This window comes from Helobdella robusta (assembly GCF_000326865.2).
Source record: "Helobdella robusta unplaced genomic scaffold HELROscaffold_17, whole genome shotgun sequence".
Lineage (NCBI taxonomy): Eukaryota > Metazoa > Annelida > Clitellata > Rhynchobdellida > Glossiphoniidae > Helobdella > Helobdella robusta.
The window spans coordinates 2,454,098-2,474,225 of NW_008703942.1; the positions used below are offsets into that span (position 1 = coordinate 2,454,098).

A 20,128-nucleotide genomic window follows, 5' to 3' on the forward strand; every position below is an offset into this window, starting at 1 on the left:
AAATACATACATACATACATACATACATACATACATACATACATACATACATACATAAAAGCTTTAAATAAGAAAGACGGAGGGGTCAGAACAATTGCGGTAAGGAATGTTTGGAGGAGGTTGGCCGGCAAATGCACCTTGGCCCTGGTCGTGGTCGAACTCAAGACCAAATTCTACCTAACTCAGTTGGGTGTCGGGATTAGTTTATTTCAGGTACCACATGCGCTAGCTGGAATACCCAGAGTTTTGAATGCGGTTGCCGCTGCCAGGGCAGCGGGCAAAACCGCATCCAAAATGAAAAAATATGGGAACGCCCTCCCCTCGATGGAATTCTTCTCAATATGTATCGAGGTTCTCGGCCCGATGGACCCCAACACCCTTAAATTTCTTGAAGCAATATGCAAAATGATCAGCGTCAGATCAGGCGACAGCAGGGAACTGTTTTTCGCAACTAACCACATTTCGTGCTTGTTGCAGCGGTTCCTGCGTGTCTGACATGTGCAATTAACGACAAATCAAAGTGTTAATCCATTTGTTACTTGATGTTTGACGGTTCAGTATCACTCATCATGTTTTGTTTTAACATACATACATACATACATACATACATACATACATACATACATACATACATACATACATACATACATACATACATACATACATACATACATACATACATACATACATACATACATACATACATACATACATACATACATACATACATACATACATGCATGCATGCATGCATGCATACATGCATGGACACATACATACATACATGCATTTGCGTATTTACCATTCACCAAACCAGTCTATTTTTCTATTGGGGAGACCCAAGTAAGACTATTGATTACTCATCGTTATGCGTTACTAACGAAGGAACTATTTTTAAATAATAATAATTATTATTATTATTAATGTTATTAAATTATTATTATTACATATAATAATAGATATTATAACGAAAGCGCCGATGACCGTATATGAAATGTAAATTAATTAATTTCAACTGATGGTATTTGTATCTTCAACCTAACTATATAACTTAATTCGTTAAAACAATGTAATTAAATTCTTAAACACACAAGCGCGCGCGCGCACACACACATACACACACAAACATACAAACACACACACATATATATACACACACATCTACACACACATTTATATATAAATACACATACACATATATATTTATACATGGGATGAGTGTGTTGTGTGTGTGTGTATATTTTTTTATAAATATACAGCTAAGCCATGCATCAGACACTAATAATAATAATTAACTGTAATAACATAAATTGTGATCAACAAAGCAGCACATTCACTCGTTTACATTAAAATGTTATGTGTCATCACTGACTAAATTAACCAATTCTTAACATTTCGATTTCTTTGGCATAAAGAATTTTTAATGATTTTATGTATATTTGTTGGTATTTTTGGGTATTTGTTGGTATTTCTCTGAATGCATAACTCACGTGTCTTTGTGTATTGAGTGTGTATGAATGAGTTACGAGGTCTTTACTTTATATTTATCAAATGTATTGAAGATCAATTTAAGATTAATCTGTTATCGTTACTTCAATTGCATACTTGACATCATTACGGACTGAGAGTTGTATGAAGAGTTGTTGTAATTGTTTGTAAAGGTGACGATGGCTTTCATAAAGTATTATTGATAATCCGCAACCATTTTATCGAACATTATGACAGAATAAACATCATTATATTACACAATACACACAATTATATGACACAACACAACAACACACAACATAGCAAAACACAATATAACACAACACAACACACAACATTATATGACACTCAACACAGCCTAACATGAGAAAGTGTAACACTAACAAAGAAGACAAAGAGAGGCAAACAGAAGACAGAAAGAAGCACCCACCCAACCACCAACAAAACAAAAGAAACAACTCAGTTTAAATTTAAACGATATCTCAATCTCTGTCAACTCAACGAAATCATTTTCTAAATTTAGTTCACTACTCACCGGCAACGATAATTTTCAAAAATAACTTCAACGCCGCCATCATCATCCTCATCTTCATCATCGTCGACATTATAACGAATCCATTAGCGATGATTAACAATCGTGACAATGTTGTTGAGTGTTCGGAGTCACGTGATTATCAGGAAACTTATGAAACGATCGTTAAGTTGGTTTACAAGAAAATGTTTATTTTAGCGGATTACTTTAGCGCATTTCTTTTGTAAGTGTAGATTGTCTAAATGTCCATTGTCATTTAAGATCTGCTGGCTTTCAAGCGAATGATCGAAATCACGATATATGTATTGGAACTATACAATTTGGTAATTAAATTGGTTCAGTGACATTCTAATTTCGTTAACAAAGTTATGATATTTTTTAATAATTTCACAATAACTCATTTAACAAACTCCATCACCTCAAATCAATGAAACTCAAAAGCGAGAACGTTGAAACCCAAGTTGGAAAATGCAGATCCAAATAAACTCATTTCATATAAAAATTGGTCAGCTCTTTCTTCTTCATACAGGTGCAATTAATATATATGGATATTATGATTAAAAACATAAGATTTTAGTTAAACCATAACAGTAGTCTGTCAGTCCACGTTTTTAATGGCTATTTTAGAAATTATATTGACTCCATATAATCCGTTGATACCGGGCATCTTGCAGTTGCAGGCGAGCAGTTGTTAATTAACATTAGTATGGCAAACATTTTTATATCACCCTACTAAATTGGTCTAAACACAGCTGCATGAGTTGCTAAAGCTTGAAACAGCTAGTGTGGTGGAACGTATCACCATTATGCTATGTTATGAAACATTACAGTACAATGGCTGGCAAAATGAAACAAGTAAAATTGACAGAGTGCTAGAAATGTTATGTGATTCTTTCTGTTTGCTTATTTGTTGCCAATAAGTTCATATCTCGTATCTTTAAAACTGCTTAAAATTTTCAGGTTCATGAGTTAATTTATGTAATAGTTTATGTGTTGTGTGATTGAATTTGTTTAATATGCACGAATTCAGTGAAATTATTTTGTTTGAGAGCTTTTGATAACAAATCAAGACGTATTAGATGGTGTGCATGTGCTAGTACGACAGATATAAATAAACAGAAAATTGATTGAAGTTGAAAACTTTTCAAGAATAATTACAACCATAAAAAAACACTCTTGCTTAATATAGTTTCATATGATAACATCAGTGAAAAGATGTTTGATAACGGCGTTGTTCATCATTAACTATCAGATCAGACTCTCTAATTTCCTTCCATTCTAACCACGGACAACTGGAAACTGGAAACACCAGCCCAGTCTTGTGTCTGGCCTGTCTATTAATGCAAACGCCTGCACGCACGGTACGCTAGAGATGCACGTGCGTGTTCATTCACCGATGTTTGAGAAGTGTTTTTTTGCAGAAGATAACTCATTGACGCCTTGAATGTGGATGAGATGGATGCGAAAGAATCATAAAAATTAAATAAATTGATTTATTGGTTATATTTTTGACTATGAACTTGCTTGAAAAATTTAAGAAATTTACTACGAAAACATGAAGATTGTATTAAAACACTGAGTGGTGTGCACATTAAGTCAAGTTTTTGAAGTTAAGTGAGTTTTGAATCGTCGAACGCTTCACAGTTTCATCAAAAAGTTATGTTAAATATGTTTGTTAGATATGTTTAGATGCAAATACAAATCTCGCGTTGATGAATGTGCTCCGTTTGTGGGGCGAAAAATTCTGCAAATTTTTGTATGAAAAATTCTACACTTAGAATTGTAAACGCAAGTTTGACTCAAGGTTTCGTAATAATTGATAGCATATTTTCTGGATTGGAATTTGAACGATGGAGTTTATCAACATCGGCAAGATATGAACAGAAACATCAACATCATCGGCAAGATATAAACAGAAACATCAACATCATTGGCAGGATGTAGACAGAAACCTCAACTAAACTAAATTACATCGACCCGAAAGCAGCATCACGGAACCAATCCATCAAGATATTATATATAACAAAGCGTTGTTATCAAAAAGTAACAACAAATTATATAACCAAAACAATAACGAAACAACAACACATACACAAACATATGAACGTAAACACAAGTATGCGTACATACATAGATATATACACATAAACACATACATCTAGACGTACATATAGATCTCATGCATGCATGCATACAGCCAATCAGGAAGATGTTTACTTACTGAATAGCAATGACCACCCAACAATCTGGGTTGCTGAGTAAGCTTTCACGGGCTCTTGTTCACACAGTTAACGTGTTGTTGTGCCTCAGATAAAAGAATAAATAAAAGTTAATTGAATCACTCCCTTTTGTAAAAACAAAGAGGGCTTATAAAGTTTTCAATGTAAATATTAGACATATTTCTATAAGCGACCCACCATTGAATTTGGAATCCAACCAGTTGCATATATTCTGTGATGCTATTATTGTTACGGCGATGACTTATCTTCTTACTAGCGTTTACACATCAAATGAGACTATTTGTAATCAGCGACGTACGTAATCGAATAGGTTATATGTAGTAATACAACTCATCATCAAATGTATAAAATAAATGCAAATACATCGCTGCTTCATGATCCGTCATTTATTGTAACTTGCAATTTGGAAAAACAATGATGAAACTGAGTTTTCAGTTGTGGATATGTCTATTTCTTAGAATTTGGTACGCAACGTTTCAAGCTAAATGCTGGCAACCATGCGTATGCAAATACATCCGGGCGGCTTGATATTTGTTATGAAAATTTATATTACATTATGGCCTTCCATTGTCCATAGAAAATTGAAGTTAATTGGGATGTTTGCATGTTTGCAACGATTGGTTATTGATTAACAATAAAAGGGCTTATCTCGCCAAATAGCGAAAATAAAATTTATAAAATAAAATTTTTTGATGGAACAAACAATCGAAATGAGAACTAATTTGCTGATCTACGTTCAACTGCAAATCTTTACAAACACGCTCACACTTAAACCTTAAATTATTAACGAATGTTCACAAATTTGATGCAAATGCCAGCTCTAACACATTTTTTATTATTTATACATTCATGAGAGTTTCGGGTAAAAGTTTGTTTATGTGCGTCTTGCTTGACTTGGTGTTCTACACATGCGAAATATTTGCTCAAACTTACAAGCCGGCTCTTACTCGTACATACGCACACATGAATACAAATGTTCAAAAACTAATATACACACACGCACGCACACACATACAGAGACAGAGATACACAGGAGGATATTTAATATGCAAACACACACCGACACACGTACATGCACATATAATATATTTTGTGGTGTTATAGAGATAAACTGGCACCCACACTTCCTAATACATTATCACTAATATTTTGCAATACACGACTAACAACTGATTCTTGAATTCCTGAAATAGCTCCGTAAAATGTTGCTCCACAAAACGGCAAATACGTTCGCAAGTGAAAAATGAATGTTTGTAAGTTGCGCGTACAACCAATAAACTGCAAGATACCACGCAACGTAGATAGATACCTAAGAAAAAATAACATGCTCTTTTTTGTGCGTATGTATGTGTGTTTATGCATGCGTGTGTGTGTTTGTGTGCGTACGTGCGTGCATAAATGTACCAAGTACGTGAGTGATTTAGTTTCACATGCATATGAATTATATATAATATAATTACATAATCTGTGTACATCTGTATACACACGTGAATGAATATATTTTTATTTTTTTCAATTATGTATTTATGTAATAAATATATGCATATTATTATTATTCAATATGTACAAGTACACGTGTTGGTTTGGTTTGTATGCTATGTTTGTGTATAAGCATTGCATACAACGTACACATTCACATGTATGCAATTACGTCGGTGTAGTATGCAACGTACATGCTCTTCCATTTGTTATCCCTTCTTTTACTCTGTTTATTTTTAGCTCCAATCTTCAACCATATCTCCAGCGAGATTTTCCAAAATTATATCTATAAATAATTTCCTGATTAAAAAAAATTGAATGCTTTTTTGTTGTTGCTTCGAAACAAGATGCAGTCAGTCATTATATTTTTAGCAATGAAACGTTATGATAACATAAATTACCATTAGTAGAGGGAGGATCGAAATAGTAGCGCTGCTCTTCTTACATGTGCGTGCCAACTGGTGTAGAAGCTCGTTATTTGTTGATTGAATTTTTCATCAATTTTCGTTTTTGTTCGTAACGTAATAATTAAAAAACCTTATCACATCTTTTATCAAAACTTCTGAGAAAAAAAAACCATTTGATATTAATGTATTTGGAAGTGGATAAGGAGGTTGATTTGAAATTATCAAACACTTAACTTGTATTTTTTATTTAACAACGTTGGTGCGGATGGGTAGGTTGAAAAGAAGTTTTGAGTGAACATTTCAAGTACCGACACCTCTTAGCCACTTTTTTAGCACAAGTAGCCTGCATGTCGGTGAGCTTGTCAAATAAGTCAGATAGAAATTTTGAAATTTATTTTTTGCAGAATCCAATGTAATTTTTAGACGAAGTTTGGCGTGAGGCTGCAAAATTATTGAACAATTTTGCTTATAAAACCAAATTTCTGAAAAACCTGAAACAAAATTTCATTTTTCCAGTTCGTACAATTGCATGGTCAACTTTTATATAGAATAAGTTGTTGTTGTTGTTTAATATTAAAAAAAGAACATTTTTAAATAAAAATAGTGTTGAATTTTGAACTATAAACCTTGTTTACTGCGGTGCGAATATAGTTGATGTGAATGAGAAGTTTCATCAGACCGTTTTGCACGTACTCGGATGTGATTGGCTTCGTCAGACCAGATAGTCAGAGATGAACAAACATGTGTGCAGTATTATTTATTCTGGTTAAAAGACGAGTTTAAATTTTGAGGATTTCATTGCGTTATCAAGAGTGCGCTGTGCTACTTAACAAATTACTGCAGCCGACTACATCATCACCAATTACAACTTTGCTAAGAATTAAGTTGAAAGTAACTCGCGACATCTAGGTAAATAATCTTACATAGAAACAACACAACAACAAACAACAACAATGCAACAACAACAACGCAACAGCACAACAACAACACAACAACAACACAACAACAACACAACAACAACACAACAACAACAACACAACAAAAACAACAACACAACAAAAACAATGTAACAACAACAAAAAAACAACAACAAAACAACAACAACGCAACAACAACGCAACAACAACGCAACAACAACGCATCAAAGCAACGACGACGACAACAGATCGATCAGAAAAACAGGCGAACAAAACGAAAAAACAATAGTTATGCGTGCAATATATGATGTTGAGATGTTACTGCATAATGACTAACATTTTAAAAACAGCTGTGACCTGCATTCGACCAATCAGAAATTACTCTTCTGACGTCATAACCTACTTGCATCTTGATGCACCAATGGCGTAAAGCCGATTACGTCACTGTATACATCGACGTAGTTTTTGTAACTGTTTACGTGGTGCTGATGTTATTCGTTCGCAAATAAATTTATTAGTCCTCCATACACACACGGAATAATGTGCGTGAGTACGTGCGTGCGTGCGGGCACTCTAAGCATACTTTTTTATGATAATATAATAAGTAGCATTAATAAGCGCATTAACACTCGCTATATAAACGCATGATACATGCACGTACACACTCCCATGAAAATGGTCCTGTGAAAGTTATGTCCTGACGTTCATCTTTTTCCTTACTTATTCACGTAAAATTACGGACTAATCTGGTTAACACTCTGCATGCACATATCACACACACACAACTAAACAAACACACAAACAAATATACATATATCGGTGTCAGAGCATCATTCACAAGCAAACATGAACAGAAGTACACACACATGCACACAAAGAAAGAACCGAACCGAGCAAATACCAGCTCATCACATCAGTAATGCAAATGATGGCTTACAGTTCAGTGGTTAAATTAATGGTAAACGCTGATGATTCGAACGTTGAAAACCGTAATGATAAACTGTTTTATTGCACATAAGGACAAGCATCAATACACACACACACACATTACACTACATAAACACACACATACAGACAAATATATATATATATATATATATATATATATATATATATACTTACGTATGTGTTTTATATATAAGTGTGTGTGATACTTGATTTTCATCTACTCAACTCTTATAATCATAAACTGATGATAGGTTTTTACATGACAAATCACTAACATTTATTACACACACACACACGCACAAACACACACACACATATATATATATAATATATATATATATTAATTCAATATATATATATATATATATATATATATATTCATAATTGTATATGTATATACACCCACTATGTAATGCATATTATATACACATAAATATATACAAATACAAGTATTAATGGATGACTGTGCGAATTTATTATTGAAGAGTAGTGTTTCCCCATACATTTGAAGTAGAGAGACTGAGATATGTGAGTCATTTTATTTCTGCTCGTGTCTCGGCGAAACGTCCGCGTTTTTTTGCCTTGTAACTTTAAATAAAGTGCATCTAAATGTTGAACTTTAAATCTGTACTCAAATTCTTCACCAACGTTTCGCAGTTACGTTCATAAATTTGTTAACTTGTTTAATCCTATTATATTGTCGCATATTCTTGCCGACTTGTAACGAGAATAAAAAAAAAGGCTATGACCACTTATTAGTTTGTCAAAGTTTTGAAAACGTGTTAAATAATAATCGACTGATAAATTAACATTTTGATCATCATACTTATTAATAACGTTTTGAATATTTAAAATTAATATAAAAATGGATCGAAAGAAACTGAGTCTGGACTTCAGTCAGTCTAGGAAGGTTCCTCGAGTTGGCTTCAAGGAGCACATTCTCAAGGATATCGAATGTTCAGGGTTGGTTTCGAACTCATCAATCGTCAGCACGACCAACATTTTACCGTCTCCAGAATTTACTGGTAATTTAATCAAACTTGCCTCACCCGAGTATGATCGCATATTTGTCCCATTAACACCGATTCCAACTCCAGTTTATCTACCGAACTCCAACTCAAATTATTGTGATCAAGAAGCTTACGCAAAAGGTTTTGTTGATGCGTTAATTGAATTGCAAAGACGCAAAATGGCAAACCTCTGGCCAACAGCAACCCCGATTCCATCCATCGTGACTCTAACTCCAGTTTCACCGTACACAGAGACTGGTGACGTTCAATGTTCAGCTCCTATTAATCTTTCAACCTCATTTAGGAACACTAGCTGCGAAAATATTAAATTGAAAAAACAGACACTTGAATCAACCCTACCTCATCGTTATACAAATCAGCTCTCCTCTGAGGAAAGCAACAAGAATGTACTGCCTCAACAGATCGCATCTCCGCCATCATTTTCAACACCCTCACCCATCATTTCACCAACAAACACAAAAAAATTGCTACCGACTCATTTACACAGCATCAACAGTAAAATATCGACATCGGTTAGTAATCCAATACCTGAGTTAGCCTCACCTAGTAACTCACTTTCTGATAAGTCGGAGAAAGAGCTTGCCCGTTTAGCGAGAAGACGAGAAAAAAACAGGAATGCGGCCAGGAAATGCAGAACAAAAAAACTTGAAAGGATAGCGAATTTAGAAGATAAAGTAAAATTGTTGAAAGATGAAAATTCAGATCTCCAATCTGTCATTGATAGGTATAAAATAGAAATTTTTAATTTGCAAAGGGATTTATCAGATCACATAAACAACAAAACTTGTAAACTATTTCCCAATGGTAAGACGAGACATTCAAATGGTTAAATGAAGTTTATTTTTTTAGCATATTTTTTGTTTAATTGTAAATTTATTTCAATTTGTTTTAGATTCAATAATTTTTTGATGCACTCGTTAATGTTGAAATTGTGAAATATTAATGAAAGGTTAAGATTAAATCTATTAATTGGGCAGCATTAGATTTATGTCTTAATTAACATGCAATTTCATGTCTTCTCATATCATTATGAATGCTGTTAAGCTGGCCAATGGTGAATTAATAAGCAGATTCACGTTCTGATCCTTTCGAAAAATTAAAAATAGAAATTGATAACGGATGTGAGTGTGTGTGCACCTATGAACTAAACTTTGTCTGAGCATATTTTTCATTTAAAGTGCCTCTTAACATTTTTATCAAACGTTTAACAGTAAATAATAACATTTTCGAGAATCAGTGATCAAAATACTGCAATCATTTTGTGCAGCACGGCGATGTTTTATAGACAAATGTTGCTACAAACTTTGCTTAAAATACTTTTTGTAATCAATCTATAGAGTACTTTCAATAAGCCATATCATCAGCGCACAGTATTTAAACATTTAACCAATCGAGCGCTGTGTCTGTCTATAATTTCAACATTATTTCAATTTGTTTGATTATTTTCTTCTCTGGTTTTGAATAATTCAGGATAATCATCTGCATATTTGTGCAGTGCATTCAAAAGTAGCACGTGAATGCTTTGTACATTTAATTGTATAACGTACGATGACAATGCACACACACACACACACACACGCACGCACGCACGCACGCACGCATACACCAAACAAACAAATACACACACACCGCATACACACTTAGCATATTCATCATTTCGATATATAACTAGTGTATGTGCGTCATTAAAATAATTTATTTCAGTGTGTTTTTAGATGTATGTGTGCAAGGTGACTCATTTATCAATTCAACAGCTCTGTGAGTAAAAATTTAAAAATTATTTACACAAATGTAATGCACATGTAATGTAAAGCGTATGCTTAAAACAGACCACAGAAAGATGTACATTTTGCAATGTATGTGGTTCTATATAGATACATTTAATAATAAAATTTTCAATAAGGTTTTTAATTGCTTGCATTTACAATTATGTATATATATATAATAATTAGAGAGAGCAGGATTAATTTTATCATTCTTAAACAATGATGCACATATAGTAGGAACTTCTGCAATTGATTTATTTAGGAATTGCAGTTTTGTAGCAGCAGTAGCAGCAGCAGCAGCAGTAGCAGAAGCAGGAGCAGACTGAATGTGATCGTAGTTTGTCTCCAGGGTGGTGCATGTCTCATCAAATAGAAAGTGCATCACCTTTGGAATTTTCATAATTTTTCATCCTTCATTATTTTAAGCCAATGTGTGTCATGTTGCTGTCGTCCTATTTGAGGACAAACAAACGCGTGTATGTATAATTGCATACACTTGATGTGACAGTACCGAGTATACATCGTAGTAATGTGATGCAGCACTTGGGAGCCATGTTTTTTCTGTTATATGACACATGCAAAGTCTGTTAATTCTAGTACTATACTACTAAGTAAATAATGTATGGGCACGTTTCTGAATGACGAGATTTATTATTTTGCTAAACATTTGAAAAAGATGATGCATGCGTAACTTATGAAAAACCTGGATTCAGTTAGCTGCTGGATTTCTTTTCCAGAGCATATTTCTATTTTTTATTTTACTATAATCTTGGAAGCATGTACGTATTGTAATATATTTTATTCACCTATAAACGCTCTTCTCGATTTTTTGCACGAATATTTATTTCAAAATGTTTGTAAACGAACAAGTATTCATATACAAAAATTAGCAAAGATTTTTATTACACTGACTATATGTTCATGTAAATAATTGCATTGGGGTCCGTATGAGCAAACGGATAGCCATCATTTTTCAAATTAACGATTTACCAATAATTTTCTTTCACTTTTTAAATGAGCACTTCTTAAGTTGTTTAGTGGGCTGTCAACTGCAGACACCAATTGATATAAATTTTGTTTTGTTTTCAGGGCCATAAAACATGTTTCTAATTTATTTATTCAAACGTTTGTACATATAATACTTTTATAATTTATGGCCTATGGAGTTGTACATTTGACGAAACGGTGAAAATTTAAAAAATAAACTTGAATATCACTGCAGAATTATCGTCCGGCGGCCGCCGTATCACTTTATTGAAAATTTTCATTTGTTTTAGCACGTTGTGTGTTGTTTGATATTTGCAGTTGAAGCTTTCGAATTGACGACATTTCTTTGAAATTGAATGTTCCATGTTTGGTTTGGATGACGATAAGAACTGTTACGCAATAAGAACATGATTAATTTAATCAATGAATGCACAATCTCTCATTAACATAGGTGGTTTTTACTTGAGTTGTTGATAATTAATTTGACTGCTCTATATTTATTTCCTAACATTATCTCATGAAATGGGGTTTATTTTGTTGCAAATGCTATTAAATAAATATCATAACTTTAATGTGTTTTTTTTAAATAAAAATGAAAATAAAATGAAGCACAAAAAAAATTAGAATACTAATGAATAAAAATCATCATCCGCCATGTAGCGTAGATATAAAAACTATTTGATCATTGTCTTGAATTTCATAATCTAATTGTCCACAAAGTTCCCAGTCTTCGTCATTGATGAGCACCAAGATGCCAGGTTTGATGGTTCCTGCCTGTATGAAGAGGTCGGCATTTTCCCTGATCATGTTCAGTTTTATCCAGTCAAGCAGCAGCTTCATGGTCCATGGGGGTTGTTCCTCATCTGGCAGTGGCAAAGTGATGTTGTGCAGTTTCATGTGGTCGAACATCAGCTCGGCTCCTCCGCGAAATTCAATTAAGATGTTCATCTATTCTTTTCTTCAAAATGCACTAAATAATTTAAAATTACTGAGTGAGAAATACATGTAAACATTTTTATATAACAATAATAACTTAACAGTTATAAAAAGTTTGAAATAAATTTAAGACACACATACATGTACACACACACAGACACAAACATGTGTACGTATATGTGTAGATATTTTATATAACTACATAAAAAATGTATAAGCTGCATTTTCCAAATGATTCATTGACAAAACTAATATAAAAACAATATACTTCTGCTTGCAAACCTAATTAACTATATGAAGCCTGGCTGGCACTGCAGGTTTTTTTAAATGTATTAGTCACTATTTTTAAAAGTCATGTCACTATCCCCAATTTCTCAAGTTTTGTGCAATGAAGTATATATTATAAAGAAGATTGTGCTACATTAAATACCAAACATCATTCCATTGATATAACGATCAACAAATAAATAAAATTAATGTTGCATTTTCCTTTGATTGTTGAACAATACTTATAAACATACATAATAATATACATACATAATAATAATAATACCCACCTTACGCATAAATTAAGTGACTAAACAGATACATATTGAATGGTAGTAGATAGATAGTTGAAATATTGAAATTACCAAGTTAATAAATAACATTCTTTTCTTTCTATTTGAAAAACCCGGCCAGTCCTAAAGATTAAGACTTTAAGTTGGAGCTCTTTTGCAGTGATGCAATTCAGTTAATGTATAACTGACAACTGAGACACCACAATAGCACAGTATGATATTTGATACTCATTTAATATTAATTTAATGATCAAGACAAAGTTTAGCATGCATCATGCATGATCATAAAAAAAAGCCATAGGATGAGATGAGCATGATCCGCCCCATGCACCCCACATGGAGTGGAATGCCAGATGACAGGATAAGTGAATTGAATGGGAATGCCCAATATTACATGAAAGTTTCATGTTTCATGATGAAACACAAGCACAAGTTAATTAATTGTTAATCCGAATCAATCAGCAGGCGGTAAAAGTACCTAGAAGCTGCTACACCAACATCGTACACATCAACTAATCTAATAAATTTAACCATTACCTAACCTGAATTTTTCAGTTCCTTAAACACTTTCTTCGTTGAATACTCGAAATTCGACGAGCAAAACTTCCTTAGGCAGATTAAAAGTAAACGAAAGTTGAAAATTGTGGCACTCAAGTGTATGGAAAGTTTAAATAACATTGACAAAATTAATGTATGAATTCCGAATTCCATGATGAATTCTAAATATATATGCATAAAATAATACAATAGGAACTGAACTATAACATTAGTTATAACTTAAAAGTTTTGCGTCATTATAAAATCAGAACTAGTTATTCTTTATTTGTAACTTATTGAATTTTTGTTTAAAATAAGAAAAATAGTGTTACCTCGATGTTGTACTTCTTGCTTCAAAATCAATTTTATTTTGTAACAGTATTTAAAAAGATTATGATAGGTCAATTTTATAGAACATGATAATTAAGGTAAGGGCTGTTATATGTAGAGCATATACATATTCTATATATATATGGGTAAGTGCAATGCCAAGTTGCAATTAAAAAATCTCTTTTATTGCGGAGAAACATTAAATTCAAGAAATTTCAATAAAAAAATTAAAAATTAGTAGAGTATAAAAATATAGCATAATATTATGCATCATAAAATATAGAAAATTCAATATAGAATTTATTATAGAATATAGAAGTATGTGTACTACGATGAAGCATTTGTTTTTTACCTATGGCGTTTTAGTTTGTAATATCGTTCATCAAAGATCGTCGCGAGGTGGTGACAAAAGTTTCTTTTGACCTAACTGGCCCCGTCTGAGAAATGAATAATTCGGAATCGCAGGAGATTGTGCCAAGTGTGTTCAGTATATTTTTCTAATTGTTTCTTCTATCTTTTATAATTGTTATTTATCCTTAAAATTCAATTTCAATTCACATTCACACTTCAAACAAACAGATGCAATTTTATTTATTTATATTTTTATAATAATAATATTTTTATTCAATACTAGTTGACTCGGTGAATTCTATATCAAAAATGAATATCAATATAAATCACTAAGTTCAATATTCTAAATTTTTCAAACTGCAAATGTTTATTAAAAAAGTTAATATTTTATTAACAGAGCTGGCATTGTCTAAAATCTACAAAAATTCATCAAATATAAATTATAAATTCTATTCATGATGATGTAGTGTTAGAGAAAATTTAAATTTATCTCTTGTTTGAGCTATTATTTCTTGCTCTATTTTGTTGCTTAATTACCCTAGAATGAATTTTTTTAACTTGGTTTATAATATTATATTATATTATATTAACTAAATAACTGTACTAAAACTAAATCAATGGAAATTAGTAACATAATGTTATAATTCAATATCAATATGTCATAGGCGTTCCATATACACTTGTGAATATGTATATATAACCATTAGTTGTTTATATATATATATATATATATATATATATATATATATATATATTTATTTATTCAATTTTTAAATTACATTTAAAATTTCACTGTCATTGGGCATCGCATGTTAGTATGCAACAATCAACAAAAATATTTTCAGCTAACTGCAACTTGATAAGCTAGCTTGCTTGCATATTTTAATTTTAATGTTTTGTTTATTAGGCGTAAATAACATTTTTTAAATTATATTTTTATATTATATTTGTGGTGAACTTTAGATGTTACATGCAAATCACAGTTATCTAATCTTTTAATAATACATTATTGCAAATTATTACTTAAACCTTCCCTGTTTAAAACATTTATAGGTGCTCAAAATGATCTAGCTGTTAAAATTTTGAAAGACAAATCGTTCAATGTTTTGGAAGGGCACATTTCAGATGAATGCTTGAAAGCAATTAAAGGGATGGGATTTAAAGAGATGACTCCCATCCAGGCTCAATGCATACCTTCCCTTCTTGAGGGCAGGTCAGTTTGGATTTATTCCTTATTACGTTTGAAGGAAACTGTTCAGATAATTTTAAAGATAAATGCATGTTGAGTTACTAGTTAAAGAGAATGTGGTGGGATGCACGTAAGATGATTTAAGAATGCTGCATTGACATTAAATAAAATAACATGAGCATGTAAATTAATGACCTGCTGTGAAATTGCACAGAACCGTGAACCTGACAGGATGTTGTAAAACTAGCATTTATCAAGGATTACTGGAGCTATATTTTGGCTGATTTTTTTTCTGTATGTTTTATTTTTTTGTATATATTGTAAGAGCAAATATTTTCAATTTTTTATATAGGGATTTGATGGGTGCTGCAAAGACTGGCAGTGGAAAAACGTTGGCTTTTCTTATTCCAGTTGTTGAACTTATCCACAACCTTGCTTTCAAGACTAGAAATGGTAAATGTAAATTACTTTTTTATGATTTAGTTTGAAAAACTTTTTACAAAATCAGCTCAAGGAATTGTCTCGAAATAGTGTTATAACTCAAAGATTAAATTTTTGCATGCTTAGGTACAGGTGCAATAATTATTTCCCCAACAAGAGAACTGTCCATGCAGACGTATGGAGTTTTGAAGGAGCTTCTCCAGTTCCACAAGCACACATTTGGACTGGTGATGGGGGGTGCCAACAGGCAGCAAGAAGCCAAAAAATTGGGAAAAGGTGTCAACATACTTGTAGCCACGCCAGGAAGACTCTTGGACCATCTGCAAGTTTGTCCCTTAATTTCATTTAAAATGTTCCGAATTGTTTGGTTTTGTTTTGATTTGACAGTTTATTTGAATTTACTTGTACTATTTCTTGAAGTTTCATTGTTTAATTTAGCATCTAAATAAACTTACAGAACACCTCAGATTTTGTGTACAAGAACCTTCAAATACTTGTCATTGATGAGGCTGACAGAATTTTGCAGGATGGATTTGAGGAGGATATGAAGCAGATCATAAGAATCTTACCAAGTCTGTAACCACTTAAGAAGTTTCAGTAAATTTTTTCGCATAAACATGTTGGTAACCTTTTTATTTTTATCTTACAAATTTAGAAAATCGCCAGACTATGATGTTCTCAGCTACCCAGACTAAAAATATAGAAGATTTGTCTAAAATATCTCTAAAGAAAGAGCCCATGTATGTAGGTGTGGATGACCAGAAAGTTGCAGCCACAGTTGAAGGATTGAAACAGGTATCAACACGACAAATGAACATTTTCTAATTATTATATCATTGAGTTTTTTTATATTCTGCAGGGTTACATCATCTGCCCACCTGAAAAACGGTTTTTAGTCTTGTACACATTCATGAAAAAAATCAAAGACAAAAAGATCATGATATTTTTTAGTACCTGCAATGCCGTTAAATATTTCAATGATCTCCTGAACTACATTGATTTGCCAGTTATGTGCATACATGTAAGTTTTTTATGTTTATCTGATATTTCAGATTTAAAAAATTTTGTCAGTGGCATTTAGTTATAGAGTTTTGTTTTCTATTTTCTACTGATTATTACTAATAGCTGAGACAAAGTAGTATTTTTAAACACAAGTCAACGACTTTGAGATATAACAATTGTGATACATTTTTATTAGACAGTTTCTATCATGGTTTTCTTTAAGATTAGTCAGTAAAAGAGCAAGACAGATATTGTTTTAAAATAAGACAAGAAAGTTTAGTATAAAATGTTGATATATTAGTCAAGGACAAGACAATTTGAAGCTATGATGTCTCCGAATGTTGCAGCCATGATAATTATATTCTTACATTTTGTTAAGGTGTATAATTGTTCTTACAAGCAAAATTAAGTTTCTTAACAGTCAAATAATTGAACTCTAATAAATATAAATCAACTGATAAATATTTAATAAACTCATACAACGATGGTTTAAAAATTTTCTTTTTCGAACATCACAGGGAAAACAAAAGCAAGCCACAAGGACGCAAACTTTTTTTCAATTCTGTAAAAGCAAAAAATCCATATTGTTGTGTACGGATGTGGCTGCTAGGGGATTGGACATTCCAGAGGTTGACTGGATTGTTCAGTTCGACCCTCCAGATGATCCTAACGTATGTGTTCTATTTTTATATGGTTATTAAATAACTTCAGTTGTTTTATCTTGCAAATGTTTTTGAAATATTTTTTGGATAAAAATTGTTTGTAAAACGAAACCAAAGTGTGCATATCTGCCCATCTTTGACAGGAATATATACATAGGGTCGGGAGGACAGCCAGAGGTATGGGTGCATCTGGAAATGCAATGTTGATTTTAATGCCAGATGAAATAGGCTTCTTGCAGTTTTTGAAAAAGGCAAAAATTCCACTGAATGAATACGAGATGAATTGGAAAAAAGTCTATAATATTCAGTCCCAGGTAATTATTATCTTATTATAACCTAAAAAATCTTTCTTAATTTTTTTAAATAAATGATTGCATAGCTGGAACAGCTTGTGTCACGAAATTACTATCTAAACAAAGTGGCAAAAGAAGGATATAAATCTTACATTCGGTCATATGCAGCACATTCACAGAAAGCAATATTTGATGTTCATAATTTAGACTTGCAAAAAGTTGCATTGTCGTTTGGATTTTCTACACCGCCTTTTGTCGACCTAAGTAAAAATATTTTCGTGATCCTTGAATAAATTTATTTTAATATTTTGCCTCTAAAATTTTTAAGCTGTCATCAGTTTAGTTGTAAAACTCATATCATTGTAGTTCAAACATTTGAATTATCTTTTTTTCAGATGTAGGTGCACTGTCCAACGCGAAAAAGCGTAAAAAGTTTAGTTCACAAGATGGTAAATTTAAGAAAAGGAAACTGGAGAGCTAAATTAAAATATCTAGTTTTGTAAATAAAATATTTTTGATGCGTGAATAAATTATTGTTGATAATTTTATTCGCTTGTTCATTTGTTATAACTTTTAATAGCCTTATTTGAATTTTTTGTAGTTTTCGTTGGTTTACAGGAAGTTTACACATACAAGGTTATGGAGAATTCTGAAATGAATCGGTCAAAACCGTTGATAATTTTCAATTTCGATTAACATCTTTATTCTTGTTGGATACGTAAAACGTAAAAATGGATACGTAAAACAATAGTTAAGTAGATGTACGAAATGAACAAGACCAAATTTTAATAAATTTCAATCAAAAAACGCACATTCAAGTGACTTATTTATGAGCGTCCAATGGACTGGAATATTCGTTTGAACTTTTTTGAAAAGTATTTTAACTTACATTGCTCTTCGATAGTTAACTACCATAACGGGCAAAGAATGAATGTTTGGAAAATGACTGACGTTTGTTAATTTGATGTATCGAAGCCGATTTTGACATTATTTTTGTGGGCGTCACTTTTTCAGTGGCGGATCTAAACAACTTTATTGAAAATTTTTTTCAAGACCGGGAAGATTTTTGAAAATGTTCTTATGTTTACATTTTAACTCAAAACTATTTCGACATTCCATACTTATATGTTGGATTATATATATATATGTATCCACGGTTGGAGCATGTAAATTTAACAAACGCGGTTTATTACTAAATGTTAACAGCAAAGGTGTGCAAATGAAAGTTCTGTTTAATTAAACTTTAAATCATGAACATTGTAAATCCTAATTCAGTATTGTTAAGTAATTTAGAAGTCATATCGTTCCTAAAAGATGTGAAAGAAGGCAAAAACGGTCAGTTCAAACCTGGAGTTGATCAGAATAATTTGGCCACAATAACTTACGAAGTTTTGAAATATTTTGAGAATGAACCATGTTGTTTGCAGACCTCAGAAACTGTTCACGCTCTCATGAACGACTTTAAAAAATTTAAATTGACAAAAGCTGAAAAGCTGCAGGTTGGCCTTCTTTTATTAATGCTAATTTTTTTTAATTTTTAAGCAGTTGAAAGTTATCACTGTACACACCTTTCATTTATTTATTAATATTTCTTTTTTCTTATTTTTTTATCTCTTATCTTAATCATAATTAATTTGTCTTATCTATGTCTGTTTATGCACAACTTTTTAGCTGGTGAATACTTTGCCAAGAACAGCAGTTGAAATTCAGTTATTAGTTGAAGAAAGTGAAGAAAGATTAACAGTTGAAGAGATTGATCAGTTGATAAAGATCATTGCTGAGCATTGTAAATATCAATCTTGATGATTTTTCATGTTGTAGATTTTTTTAAAATTCACATATATTGACAGTTTCTTTTTTTTCATTTGTTGGACTTTGAAACTCATACTTAAAGTTTAAAAAGCAATTTTTTTAATAGTTCAACTTAGTTCTTAATGTAATAGCATCTAACTAATTTATGTTCATGTTTTTGTTGGTTTTGTGTATTTTAGCACATAATATAATTTAAGTATCTTGGGCAGTTGTAGGTGTG

General features: G+C 31.9%; 5 protein-coding genes across 5 annotated transcripts; 3 read left to right on the forward strand and 2 right to left on the reverse strand.

The window, feature by feature from the left end:
- Positions 1 to 209: 209 nt before the first annotated feature.
- Positions 210 to 2,687, reverse strand: HELRODRAFT_170242 (hypothetical protein; the record flags this gene model as incomplete). Its single annotated transcript, XM_009016067.1, has 2 exons — positions 210 to 491; positions 2,628 to 2,687. The coding sequence occupies 2 exons, from the start codon at positions 2,685 to 2,687 to the stop codon at positions 210 to 212; spliced, it is 342 nt and encodes a 113-aa protein (XP_009014315.1).
- A 6,189-nt stretch (positions 2,688 to 8,876) lies between these two features.
- On the forward strand, positions 8,877 to 9,872 carry HELRODRAFT_170243 (hypothetical protein; the record flags this gene model as incomplete). Its single annotated transcript, XM_009016068.1, has 1 exon — positions 8,877 to 9,872. One exon carries the CDS (start codon positions 8,877 to 8,879, stop codon positions 9,870 to 9,872), a length of 996 nt encoding a protein of 331 aa, XP_009014316.1.
- A 1,761-nt stretch (positions 9,873 to 11,633) lies between these two features.
- On the reverse strand, positions 11,634 to 13,879 carry HELRODRAFT_98446 (hypothetical protein). Its single transcript, XM_009016069.1, has 2 exons — positions 13,840 to 13,879; positions 11,634 to 12,767 (listed from the first exon to the last, which is right to left on the reverse strand). Exon 2 carries the CDS (start codon positions 12,741 to 12,743, stop codon positions 12,441 to 12,443), a length of 303 nt encoding a protein of 100 aa, XP_009014317.1. The 5' UTR covers positions 12,744 to 12,767; positions 13,840 to 13,879; the 3' UTR covers positions 11,634 to 12,440.
- Positions 13,880 to 14,602: 723 nt separating this feature from the next.
- HELRODRAFT_170245 (hypothetical protein) lies at positions 14,603 to 18,577 on the forward strand (the record flags this gene model as incomplete). The annotated part of the gene is made up of 11 exons (XM_009016070.1): positions 14,603 to 14,636; positions 15,563 to 15,722; positions 16,051 to 16,151; positions 16,266 to 16,465; positions 16,597 to 16,711; positions 16,795 to 16,934; positions 16,999 to 17,160; positions 17,660 to 17,812; positions 17,947 to 18,117; positions 18,183 to 18,360; positions 18,492 to 18,577. 11 exons carry the CDS (start codon positions 14,603 to 14,605, stop codon positions 18,575 to 18,577), a joined length of 1,500 nt encoding a protein of 499 aa, XP_009014318.1.
- Positions 18,578 to 19,346: 769 nt separating this feature from the next.
- HELRODRAFT_146448 (hypothetical protein) lies at positions 19,347 to 19,878 on the forward strand (the record flags this gene model as incomplete). Its single annotated transcript, XM_009016071.1, has 2 exons — positions 19,347 to 19,595; positions 19,768 to 19,878. Coding segments are annotated over 2 exons (360 nt in total), but the record flags the coding sequence as incomplete, so codon positions are not given.
- Positions 19,879 to 20,128: the final 250 nt, after the last annotated feature.